At 36.3% G+C, this 12,123-nt stretch overlaps 1 protein-coding gene across 2 annotated transcripts; it reads left to right on the top strand.

The window, feature by feature from the left end:
• The first annotated feature begins 1,944 nt into the window (after positions 1-1,944).
• On the top strand, positions 1,945-9,850 carry LOC131806137 (angiopoietin-related protein 3-like). Of its 2 annotated transcripts, XM_059130066.1 has the most exons (5): positions 1,945-2,097; positions 2,162-2,277; positions 2,343-2,363; positions 9,486-9,557; positions 9,616-9,850. In XM_059130066.1, the coding sequence occupies exons 1-5, from the start codon at positions 2,011-2,013 to the stop codon at positions 9,833-9,835; spliced, it is 516 nt and encodes a 171-aa protein (XP_058986049.1). In that variant the 5' UTR covers positions 1,945-2,010; the 3' UTR covers positions 9,836-9,850. The 2 variants fall into 2 exon arrangements, with proteins under 2 accessions (XP_058986049.1, XP_058986050.1); XM_059130067.1 differs by lacking the exon at positions 9,486-9,557.
• The last annotated feature ends 2,273 nt before the right edge of the window (positions 9,851-12,123 follow it).

The raw sequence follows: 12,123 nt of genomic DNA, 5'->3' as shown, positions 1-12,123 counted from the left end.
TATAGCTATAGCTCCCATATATATATTGTTCATCCGATTTGTTATTTTTGTCCTCCGTTGCCGTAATATGCATTCTGTAACAACAATATTTGGGGAAACATATCAAATACAGCTCAGAAATACATTTGTTAAATTTGATCGAGATTGGTTCAGATTTGGATATAGCTCCCATATATAACTTCGTCCGATTTACCTTTTATTGTGCACCAAACGTCTTATATTTGTCCAAATGGGATGAAATTTGGCACTTACGACCGAATTGAGTCTAGAAACTAGTATGTCAAATTTGGTGAAGATCGGTTCAAATATAGCTATAGCTCCCATATATATTTTTCTTCCGATTTGTTATTTTTGTCCTCCGCAGCCGTAATATGCACTCTGTAACAACAATATTTGGGGAAATATATCAAATACAGCTCAGAAATGCCTTTGCTAAATTTTATAGAGATCGGTTCAGATTTGAATATAGCTCCCATATATAACTTCGTCCGATTTACCTTTTATTGTGCACCAAACGTCTAATATTTGTTCAAATGGGATGGAATTTGGCACTTATGACCGAATTGAGTCTAGAAGCTAGTATGCCAAATTTGGTGAAGATCGGTTCAGATATAGCTATAGCTCCCATATATACTTTTCATCCGATTTGTTATATTTGTTACCCACAGCCGTAATATGCACTCCATAACGACGATTTTCAGGGAAATATATCAAATACAGCTCAGAAATATCTTTGCCAAATTTTATCGAGATCGGTTCCGATTTGGATATATCTCCCATACATAACTTCGTCCGATTTACCTTTTATTGTGCACCAAACGTCTAATATTTGTCCAAATGAGATGGAATTTGGCACTTACGACCGAATTGAGTCTAGAAGCTAGTATGTCAAATTTGGTGTATAGCAATAGCTCCCATATATACTCTTCATCCGATTTGTTATATTTGTTACCCACAGCTGTAATATGCACTCCTTAACGACGATTTTCAGGGAAATATATCAAATACAGCTCAGAAATACATTTTCTAAATTTTATCGAGATCGGTTCAGATTTGGATATAGCTCCCATATATATATTTATCCGATTTCAAGTTTATTTTGCACCAAATGGGTAATACAAGTCCGAATTTAAAATATACAAATGCTTTATTATATATAATTATAGTCATAGCGTGTATGATTGAATTCTCCCATAAAAACTTTTAATTGTTATGCGGAGCTCTACTAAATTAGCAAAGTGGTGTGGGGTATCATAAAGTCGGCCCCGCCCGACTTTAAAAATTTCTTTACTGGTTTTAACTATACTTTCATAATCTGCTGGAGTTTCCCCATAATAATTGTCGCACAGTGTAATTGAATTAAGATTTTTTGCTAGCCAAGGAAGAGCTACCCAAACAGCTTATTTTACCGACTTAATTCATCGCCTGGCTTCTTCGTAAAAGAACAAAAGAGCGTAGGTTGAAGAAGAATAAATAATGGGTCAAAATCAAACTAAGTCGTCCTAAAACCCCATTGTTCCTCTTCTGGAGGCTGAACTTTTTTTTCCTGTAAATCTCTTCTAAAGACTTTAAAATTTCTTGACATGGATTTAAGAAAAATCGCAAGGAATTCGTGATTTATAAACATGGAATTTTTGAGATTTTTTCTTAAAAACCGCAATTTTTATGATGTGGATTTTTTTAAATATTTTTCCTAAGGACTTCTTGGTCTATGGACGTGGATTTTTTAAAAGACCAGTCAATAACTTATGTCAGTGAAATTAGCTTTTTTTGTGGCTGCACCTTTAGAGCTATAATCAAGAATTCTTAATGAGTGTACTTCAAATTATTAAACATTCACAAAAAAAATGTTTTCTTGAGTGATACTGACACTGCGGGAATGCCTTCGGGGATTTTGCCGGTTCATCAGAATCAATCTGCTGATAAGAATTCAATTTTATTTCAAATATTTTTTTTTTTAATTACAAGATTAAAAAGCTCAGTTTGAAATCAGCGCTTGATAAGTAAACAATGATGAGATTTCTTTGGTTACTTCTGCTAATAATCCATGCCACCTATGCTGGAGAGAAACAGGAGTGCGTCATGAAAGAATATTTGGTAAGCATGAATTTTTAAATATTTTCTTCCATTTTTTATTTTTTTTTTTTATTCATTTCCATAGGACCCCAATGATTCCCAAGATAATGCATTTTTGTGGAAGAACCTGTTCATAAAGTTAAATAAGGTTGTGGAAGCCACAGAAAAATTGGAACAAAATTTCGAGAGTATTAATAAAAGGTATTTCGTATCGTGAGAATATAATCTATTGATTTTGAAAATAATTGAAGTTAAAATACTTGCAGATTGGATGAATTAACCAGGAGGTAAGTGTTGATAAAAACAAGTAAAAAAACATTAAGTTCGGCCGGGCCAAACTTTTAATACCCTCCACCTTAGGGTAAAAGAAACAAAGAAACAAAAACTATTAAAATGGCGAATATCGGGAGGTACCGTTATATGGGTCTATACCAAAACATGGACATATAATTACAATGTTTCGCTACACGAACTAGGACCCATTATGACCCACAAATACCAATTTTGAGACAAATTAGTGAAAAAATGTGGAAAAAAAACTAAAATACCGAATATCGGGAGGTACCTTTATATAGGGGCTATACCACAACGTGGGCCTATACATGCAATGTTTCGCCACCGAAGCTGGAACCCATTATGACCAACAAATACCAATTTTCAGACAAATCCGTGAAAAAATGTGGAAGAAATCATCAAATTACCGAATATCGGGAGGTACCGTTATATGGGGGCTATACCAAATCATGGACCCATACATGCAATGTTTCGCCACCGGAGCTGGAACCCATTATGACCAACAAATACCAGTTTTTAGACAAATCCGTGAAAAAATGTGGCAAAAAAAACTAAAATACCGAATATCGGGAGGTACCTTTATATAGGGGCTATACCACAACGTGGGCCTATACATGCAATGTTTTGCCACACGCTCAGGGACCCGTCATGACCTACAAATACCAATTTTCAGACAAATCCATGAAAAAATTTGGCATAAATCATCAAAATACCGAATATCGGGAGGTACCGTTATATGGGGACTATACCAGAACGTGGACCGATATATCAATACCAACCATTCTATACACAATGCAAATTGCTCTGCTAAATTTTGGCGCTCTACGTCAAATAATGTGGGCTGTATCGTGATTTCAACAGACAGACGGACAGACAGACAGACAGACGGACATCGTTAAATCGACTTAGAATTTTATGCTGATTATGAATATATATACTTTATGGGGTCTCAGACGAATATTTAAGGATGTTACAAACGAAATGACAAAGTTAATATACCCTCCTTTCCAAGGTGGAGGGTATAAAAATTGGTAAAAATCTAGCTCTGATGGTGGGTGAAAATATTTGCTTTGTTCCAGAATCTGCAAAAATCTAAAATTTTTCAATATAACAAAGGGAAAATCGGTAATCGTAGTAAAAAGTTGAACATTCTTGCAGTTTCCAAGGTGGAGGGTATAAAAATTGGTAAAAATCTAGCTCTGATGGTGGGTGAAAATATTTGCTTTGTTCCAGAATCTGCAAAAATCTAAAATTTTTCGATATAACAAAGGGAAAATCGGTAATCGTAGTAAAAAGTTGAACATTCTTGCAGTTCTGGAACAGACCAATATTCTATTAAAACAAGTTAAAGAGTTTCCGTCGATTTTGCCGGCAGATGTATACCCTCAGCCAATGTACGATTGCTTAAAAATATCTTGACTTTTGTTATGATTATTCAAATGTTTAACTCCTTATGGAGTAGGTTTCGAAGGAATGGGCCAATATTGGCCATTTCGTATCGGACTTAAATAAATATGATAAATATTGCGACGTGCCAGGTTTGGACCTTCACTTTACATGACATATATGATATTTTTTAGAAAATGTTGACGTGCGTGAGCTACCAGATATAGTCGATTGAAGCATTCCAATTCCATTCTTCATCTAATACAGATAAAACCAGTAAAAAAAGTCTTAAAGTCGGGAGGGGCCGACTTCATGATACCCTACACCACTTTGCTAATTTAGTAGAGCTCCGTATAACAATTAAAAGTTTTTATGGGAGAATTCAATCACACACGCTATGATTATATCTATAATTTAAAGTTCGAAAGACTAAATATGCCGAAGCATTTGTATCTTTTAAATTCGGACTTGTATTGCTCATTTGATATATATGGGAGCTATATTCAAATCGGAACCGATCTCGATAAAATTTAGCAAAGGTACTTCTGAGCTGTATTTAATATATTTCCCAAATACAGAGGGCATATTACGGCTGTGGGTAACAAATATAACAAATCGGATGAACAATATATATATGGGAGCTATAGCTATATCTGAACCGATCTTCACCAAATTTGACATACTAGCTTCTAGACTCATTTCGGTCGTAATTGCCAAATTTCATCCCATTTGGACAAATATTAGACGTTTGGTGGACAATAAAAGGTAAATCGGACGAAGTTATATATGGGAGATACATCCAAATCCGGACCGATCTCGATAAAATTTTTCAAATACATTTCTGAGCTGTATTTCATATATTTCCCTGAATATCGTTGTTACGGAGTGCATATTACGGCTGTGGGTAACAAATATAACAAATCGGATGAACAATATATATGGGAGCTATAGCTATATCTGAACCGATCTTCACCAAATTTGACATACAAGCTTCTAGACTCAATTCGGTCGTAAGTGCCAAATTTCATCCCATTTGGGCAAATATTAGACTTTTGGTGCACAATAAAAGGTAAATCGGACGAAGTTATATATGGGAGCTATATCCAAATCGGAACAGATCTTGATAAAATTTGGTAATGATATTTCTGAGGTGTATTTGATATATTTCCCCAAATATTGTTGTTACAGAGTGCATATTACGGCTGCGGAGGACTAAAATTATAAATCGGATGAATAATATATATGGGAGCTATTGCTATATCTGAACCGATCCTCACCAAATTTGACATACTACCTTCTAGACTCAATTCGGTCGTAAGTGCCAAATTTCATCCCATTTGGGCAAATATTAGACTTTTGGTGCACAATAAAAGGTAAATCGGACGAAGTTATATATGGGAGCTATGTCCAAATCTGAACCGATCTTGATAAAATTTAGCAAAGGTATTTCTGAGCTGTATTTGATATATTTCCCTGAATATCGTTGTTACGGAGTGCATATTATGGCTGTGGGTAACAAATATAACAAATCGGATGAACAATATATATGGGAGCTATAGCTATATCTGAACCGATCCTCACCAAATTTGACATACTAGCTTCAAGACTCAATTCGGTCGTAAGTGCCAAATTTCATTCAATTTGGGCAAATATTAGACGTTTGGTGCACATTAAAATGTAAATCGGACGAAGTTATATATGGGAAATATATATAAAAATCCGACCCGATATCGATAAAAATTAGCAAAGGTATTTCTGAGCTGTATTTAATATATATCCCAAAATATTGTTGTTACAGAGTGCATATTACGGCTGCGGAGTACAAAAATAACAAATCGGATGAACAATATATATGGGAGCTATAGCTATATCTGAACCGATCTTCACCAAATTTGACATACTAGCTTCTAGACTCAATTCTGTCTTAAGTGCCAAATTTCATCCAATTTAGGCAAATATTAGACGTTTGGTGCACAATAAAAGGGAAATCGGACGAAGTTATATATGGGAGATTTATCCAAATCCGAACCGATCTTGAAAAAATTTCTCAAATACATTTCTGAACTGTATTTGATATATTTCCCCAAATATTGTTGGTACAGAGGGCATATTACGGCTGCGGAAGACTAAAATAACAAATCGAATGAATAATATATATGGGAGCTATAGCTATATCTGAACAGATCCTCACCAAATTTGACATACTAGCTTCTAGACTCAATTCGGTCGTAAGTGCCAAATTTCATCCCATTTGGGCCAATATTGGACGTTTGGTGCACAATTAAAAGTAAATCGGATGAAGTTATATATGGGAGATATATCCAAATCGGAACCGATCTCAATAAAATTGAGCTAAGGTATTTCTGAGCTGTATTTGATATATTTCCTCAAATATTGTTGTTACAGAGTGCATATTACGGCTGCGGAGGACTAAAATAACAAATCGGATGAACAATACATATGGTAGCTATGGCTATATCTGAACCGATTTCAATCAAATTTGGCATATTTATTTTCAGGCCTAATTTGGTTGTATGTGCAAAATTCCATATTATTCGGACTGATATTACACGTTTGGTTCACAATAAAAGGCAAATCGGACGAAGATATATATGGGAGCTATATCTAAATTTTTTACCGATTACCTCCAATTACAATAGGGTTCGTCCTTGGGCCAAACAAATGATTTGTGGGAAATTTCATCTGGCTCGGGTAATAAATGCGCACTGTACTTTGTTAACAAAAATACAAGGACAGACGGAAGGACGGACGAAAGGACAAGCATAAATCGACTCAGAATGTGATTCTATGTAGATCATTAAAGGAACTATGGATCTATCTCGTTTCCTTTTGCCTGTTACAAACAAATGTACAAAGACATAATACCCTGACCACCTAGTGGTGTAGGGTATAAATATTGGTACGAGCAATATTACCCGAAAAAACGAACAGGTACAAAAAGAGAATAATACCGGTCCACTCCATCAAGTCTTTCTGGTACCTCCCCCACAGAGGGTCAATTTTTTGAATAACCAAAACTTTTATAAAATCCGAAATAAGCACCAGGCTCTCTTTATATTTCACACATCCCATTATTTTCACTAACAAAAGATCTGTTGTTTATATCGGTCCGCTCCTTCTGGTACCTCCCCCACAAAGGGTCAACATTTTGAATAACCAAAACGACCATAAAATCTGAAATAAGCATCCGGTTCTCTTCAAATTACACACATAACAATATTTTTATTAACCCAAGATGTGGTGTGAAATTGGAATATATCGGTTCACTCCTTCTGGTACCTCCCCCACAAAGGGTCAACATTTTTTTCATGAAGCTCATAAAACACGCAATTACTATCCGAATCGCTTCAGACTGGGCCCATCTCAATATTTTCATAAACTCAAGATCTGTTATAAAGATGGTGGACATCGAACCATTACTTCTGGTACCTCCCCCTCAAATGGTTAAATTTTTGAATAACCCAAACGATCACAAAATCCAAAATAAGCATCCGGTTCTTTTCAAATTACACACATTGCAGTATTTTTACTAATCCAAAATTTGGTGTGAAAATGGATTATATCGGTCCACTCCTTCTGGTACCTCCCCCACAAAGGGTCAAAATTTTGAATATTCATGAAGCTCATAAAATACGAAATTAACATCCGATTCCATTCAGCCATGGCACATATCAATATTTCCATCAACACAAGATCTGTTCTAATGATGGTAGAGATCAGACTATTTCTTCTGGAACCTCCCCCACATAGAATTCAAGATTTTGAGAAACAAACGCTCAAATTTCACACATTCAAATATTTTTGCTAACGGCGGATGTGTTGTGAAATTGATACATATCTGCGAACCCCTTCTGGTACCTCACCCACATAGGATTCAAGATTTTGAAAAATAAACGCTCAAATTTCACACATTCAAATATTTTTGCTAACGGAGGATGTGTTGTGAAGATGATGTATATCTGCGAACCCCTTCACCCCACAAAGAGTCACAAATTTAAACTTTTATTTGTCATAACTTACGAAACAAGTCGGCGATTCTTTACGACTTGCTATATCTAAATATTTCTCTTAACCAGAAATCTGATTTGAATATGTAATTTATCGGAATTTATGATTTCGCATAAAATTGGATATAAAAGTTCGATTTCCTTCAAATTTTGCACATACCAATATTTTCTCTGTATTAGGTGAAGTATGAAATTGGAAAACTTCTGTCCGCTTTATCTGTTACCTCCCGCATATTTCCACATTTTCTAAATATCTCATATAAAGTATAGGAAGTAGTCGATACAGTCCAAATCTGGCACGTTGTAATATTTATATCAGTCTTAGGCCAAATACTGCTTCGGAACCTCCCCCTAAAGGTAAACAGTTTGAATAATCATAACTCAAGGCTGGGGGTATACATGTGTCGGGGAAACCGACATTATTTACCGAAATTGTTTCAAACTTGGTATTTGAAGTTCGTAATGGATACTACATCCTAAGACAGAAAATGAGCCATATAGGACCACGTCTTCGTATAGCCCCCATATAACGGTACCTCCCGACATGCGGTATTTTGATGATTTTAGCGACATTATTTACCGGAACTATTTCAAATTTCGCATTTGAAGTTCGTAATGGATACTACAGCCTATGGCAGAAAATTGTCTGTGCAGGTCGACGTCTTCGTATAGCCCCCATATAACGGAACCCGCCGATATTCGGTATTTTGATGAATTTAGCGACATTATTCACCGGAACTGTTTCAAATTTGGTATTTAAAATTCGTAATAGATATTACAGCATAAAACAGAAAATGGACCATGTAGGTCTACGTCTTCGTATAGCCCCCATATAACGGAACCCCCCCGCTATTCGGTATTTTGATGATTTTAGCGACATTATTTACAGGAATTGTTTCAAATTTGGTATTTGAAGTTCGTAATGGATACTACTTCCTAAGACAGAAAATGAGCCATGTAGGTCCACGTCTTCATATAGCCCCCATATAACGGTACCTCCCGATATTCGGTATTTTGATGATTTTAGCGACATTATTTACAGGAATTGTTTCAAATTTGGTATTTGAAGTTCGTAATGAATATTACAGCCTATGGCAGAATATTGTCTGTGCAGGTCGACGTCTTCGTATAGCCCCCATATAACGGTACCCCCCGATATACGGTATTTTGATGATTTTAGCGACAATATTTACCGGAACTATTTCAAATTTCGCATTTGAAGTTCGTAATGACAGAAAATTGTCTGTGCAGGTCGACGTCTTCGTATAGCCCCCATATAACGGAACCCGCCGATATTCGGTATTTTCATGATTTTAGCGACAATATTTACCGGACTTATTTCAAATTATGTATTTGAAGTTCGTAACGGATACTACAGCCTATGGCAGAAAATTGTCTGCGCAGGTCCAAGTTTTATAACTCCGTGGTACCACCCTATATTCGTATTTTTATGATTTTAGATACATTATGAACAGACTTTTTCAAATTTGTCCACGTCGTCGTATAGACCCTAATATACGGCTACATTCGGTATTTTTAAGATTTTAACAGAAATTTTAACGGATTTCATTTTTTTGAAAATTGTCAAATTTTTACCAAATGGTGAAGGGTATTCAAAGTTCGGTCCGGCCGAACTTACAGCTTTTTTACTTGTTTTTTTTTTTTTTAATTCTCATAATATTTCTGTTTCCTTTCGTCTAGACAAAATGAACAAGAAGATCGTTTAAATAAATTATTGGAGAACGCCAATGTTGGAAATAAGGCTCCTGAAAGGTGAGTTGTTTGAAAATCTAGACATTAATTGAATGATTTTCTATTTTTCATTGTTTAGTCAATGGACAACCATAATGCGTCGTAAGGATGGTTCGGTGAACTTCAACCGTAATTGGAATGAATATAAAAATGGCTTCGGCAATCCCGATGCCGACTTCTTTGTTGGCCTTGAAATGTTACATCGCCTAACGACCGAAGGAAAACCGCAAGAGCTACTGGTCGTTCTGGTAGATTTCGAAGATGAGACGCGTTATGCTAGATATGACAGTTTCGGTTAATTGGATTCGGGAGTCCTTTCGGTCCTCTCGATTGCATAACCTGCTAAATATTATGTTTGGGAGAAATTTCAGCCCTCCCGATATTTAGAATCTTCAGCTCACATGTTCGGAGACCTCTCGGCCTTCTTGATGACTTAATTCGCTATAACTTTCTAATCGGTTTCTTCTTAATCAGTATCGATAGTGGGTATGCTTCTCCCTAGTGGTCTGCAAAAGGCGATGGAAAAAAACCTATATATCTTGGGTTAGGGACCTCTCGGCTCTCTCGATGGCTTAATTCGAGTATCTCTCTAGATTCGGCAAAATTTGTCTCACACTCACCCAAAGCTCCTTCAACTTTCTGCAGATAATGCACTTTAATCCTACCTTTCACTTACGGGCAGTTCAAATTCGTTTCTACCGTCTATTTCGACGCAAGGTCCTCCCCCGACCAAATTCTTCACTGACTGCCCCCGATTCGATAAACACATTCCTTGGAATGCCTGGGATCTGCGGCGAATTTGCGGAATCGTTGCGATCTCTTTCCTTATGTGATCGCTGTTCTGACCATTAGCCACCGTCGTCCGAAAAAGATAGATTGTTTACAAAATGTGCCTTCTTCCGTCTCTTTCTCTCTCTCTCCCTGAAGCATTGCAAGTGACCGCTGTCCTGACCACAGCCTACCCTGTACGTATTTTTCATACCCTTTTGTATGTTCCTATGGACATTTTGTACCCTACTGTACCATTCTCATTAATTACAAATATTATAACAAAAGAGGATCAATCAAAAGAGAATTAAACTCATTTCAGGCAAAGAAATACCATTCTGGCACTAGGTGGGGAAAATTGAGGATCACTGACTTTATCAATCACAAAACAGAAAAATGCACGTTTATAATCTCGATAATTCCCGAAAAAATAATCCTTCAAAGACCTTGAAAAATATTTAGGTTAATTGCTGCTGTTAATGGAGCCTTGGAGAAAATGTTCTTTGAAAAATCTGAATATCAGCCTCCCAGACATTTCTCCAAAATGAGGTCTTAAAAAAAAAATCACGTTTCAAGTCTTTAAGTCCCAGAAAATATTCTTTAAAATTGATGTTAATAGTCTTGATGATCCTCAAAAGAAATATTTCTCGAAAATCCAACTTGAAAACTTTGATGATCCCAGAAATATATCTCTAATCTAAAACAAGTAAAACGCAGTAAGTTCGGCCGGGCCGAACTTTGAATGCCCTCCACCATTTGTTAACATCTTAAAAATACTGAATATAGGAAGTCGCCGTTACATTGGCGTGGATCAGCATAGGCAACATTTGTCATAGGCCATTACAATATTCAAGCACGAATAATGTTGCTATATGGGGAATATAGGATAGGTTGTTATATGGGGGATATATGATATCGTGGGCCGATATAGTCCATCTTCGAACTTGACCTGCCTGCAGACAAAAAACTGACATGTTGAAAATTTTAGCTTCCTATCGTAGTTCCTTTTGACTCTAACGTGATTACAACAGAAGGACGGCGGGACAGGGCTAAATCATCTTAGAATTTTACGCTGATCAAGAATATACAGGTTGTGATGAAAAACCGGCAATCAACTTCAGACTGCTGTCATTTCTAAGTCACTCGTTCGACAGCTGTTAACATTATTCCAGTGACAGCTAATTATATTGTTTACAAGCGTACAAAAGCATTTTGATGAGAATTTTTCAGAAAAAAAGTTTTTCGTGATGGAATTCCAGCGTGATAATTTGATTTCTTTATATTTGGCTGGATAACCGCAAGTGGCTATCGTTAGAGCACTCCAGCATTTAAATGTGAATAAATCTTTTGTGTCTCCTACCATCGCTCGTTATCGTGATACTAGTAGCGTAGCCCGACGTCAAGGAAGTGGACAGAAGAAAACAGCAACATCTGCAGAAATGGTTCGAAAAGTAAAAACAAGCGACTTGATTGAAACCCGCCTCGCAGCGGCCGAAAAATGGCTCGTAAGCTTGTGAACATATCGCAATATTCCATTCGGCAAATATTGAAAAATAAGCTCGGGATAAAGCCATTAAAAGTCCAAAAAGTGCATAAACTTACACCGCAACAGAAAGAAAATAGACTTAAAAGATCTGAAGAGTTGCTTCGCTTGGCCGAAAGTAATGAACTGTCAAATTTGGTTTTTTTTCCGATGAGAACACATTCCAGAAGCATGCCCAGCAGATTCTAAAAAAATACAAAATGATCGTGTTTACTTGCCAAAGAGGTCAGCTGAAAATGAAAATGTGCACCTTCGGTTGGCCACCAGAACTCAAGC

The sequence above is a fragment of the Musca domestica genome, unplaced genomic scaffold (genome assembly GCF_030504385.1).
Source record: "Musca domestica strain aabys unplaced genomic scaffold, Musca_domestica.polishedcontigs.V.1.1 7, whole genome shotgun sequence".
NCBI classification, from domain to species: Eukaryota; Metazoa; Arthropoda; class Insecta; order Diptera; family Muscidae; genus Musca; species Musca domestica.
Note: the sequence above shows the minus strand (reverse complement) of the source record. Positions and strands in the feature narration are given on the sequence as shown.

Coding starts and splice junctions, on each gene's coding strand:
- LOC131806137 (XM_059130066.1), top strand. CDS start 2,011: ATGATGAGATTTCTTTGGTTACTTCTGCTAATAATCCATGCCACCTAT. Junction 2,364..9,485: donor TTGGATGAATTAACCAGGAG/GTAAGTGTTGAT, acceptor CCTTTCGTCTAG/ACAAAATGAACAAGAAGATC. Junction 9,558..9,615: donor GGAAATAAGGCTCCTGAAAG/GTGAGTTGTTTG, acceptor TTCATTGTTTAG/TCAATGGACAACCATAATGC.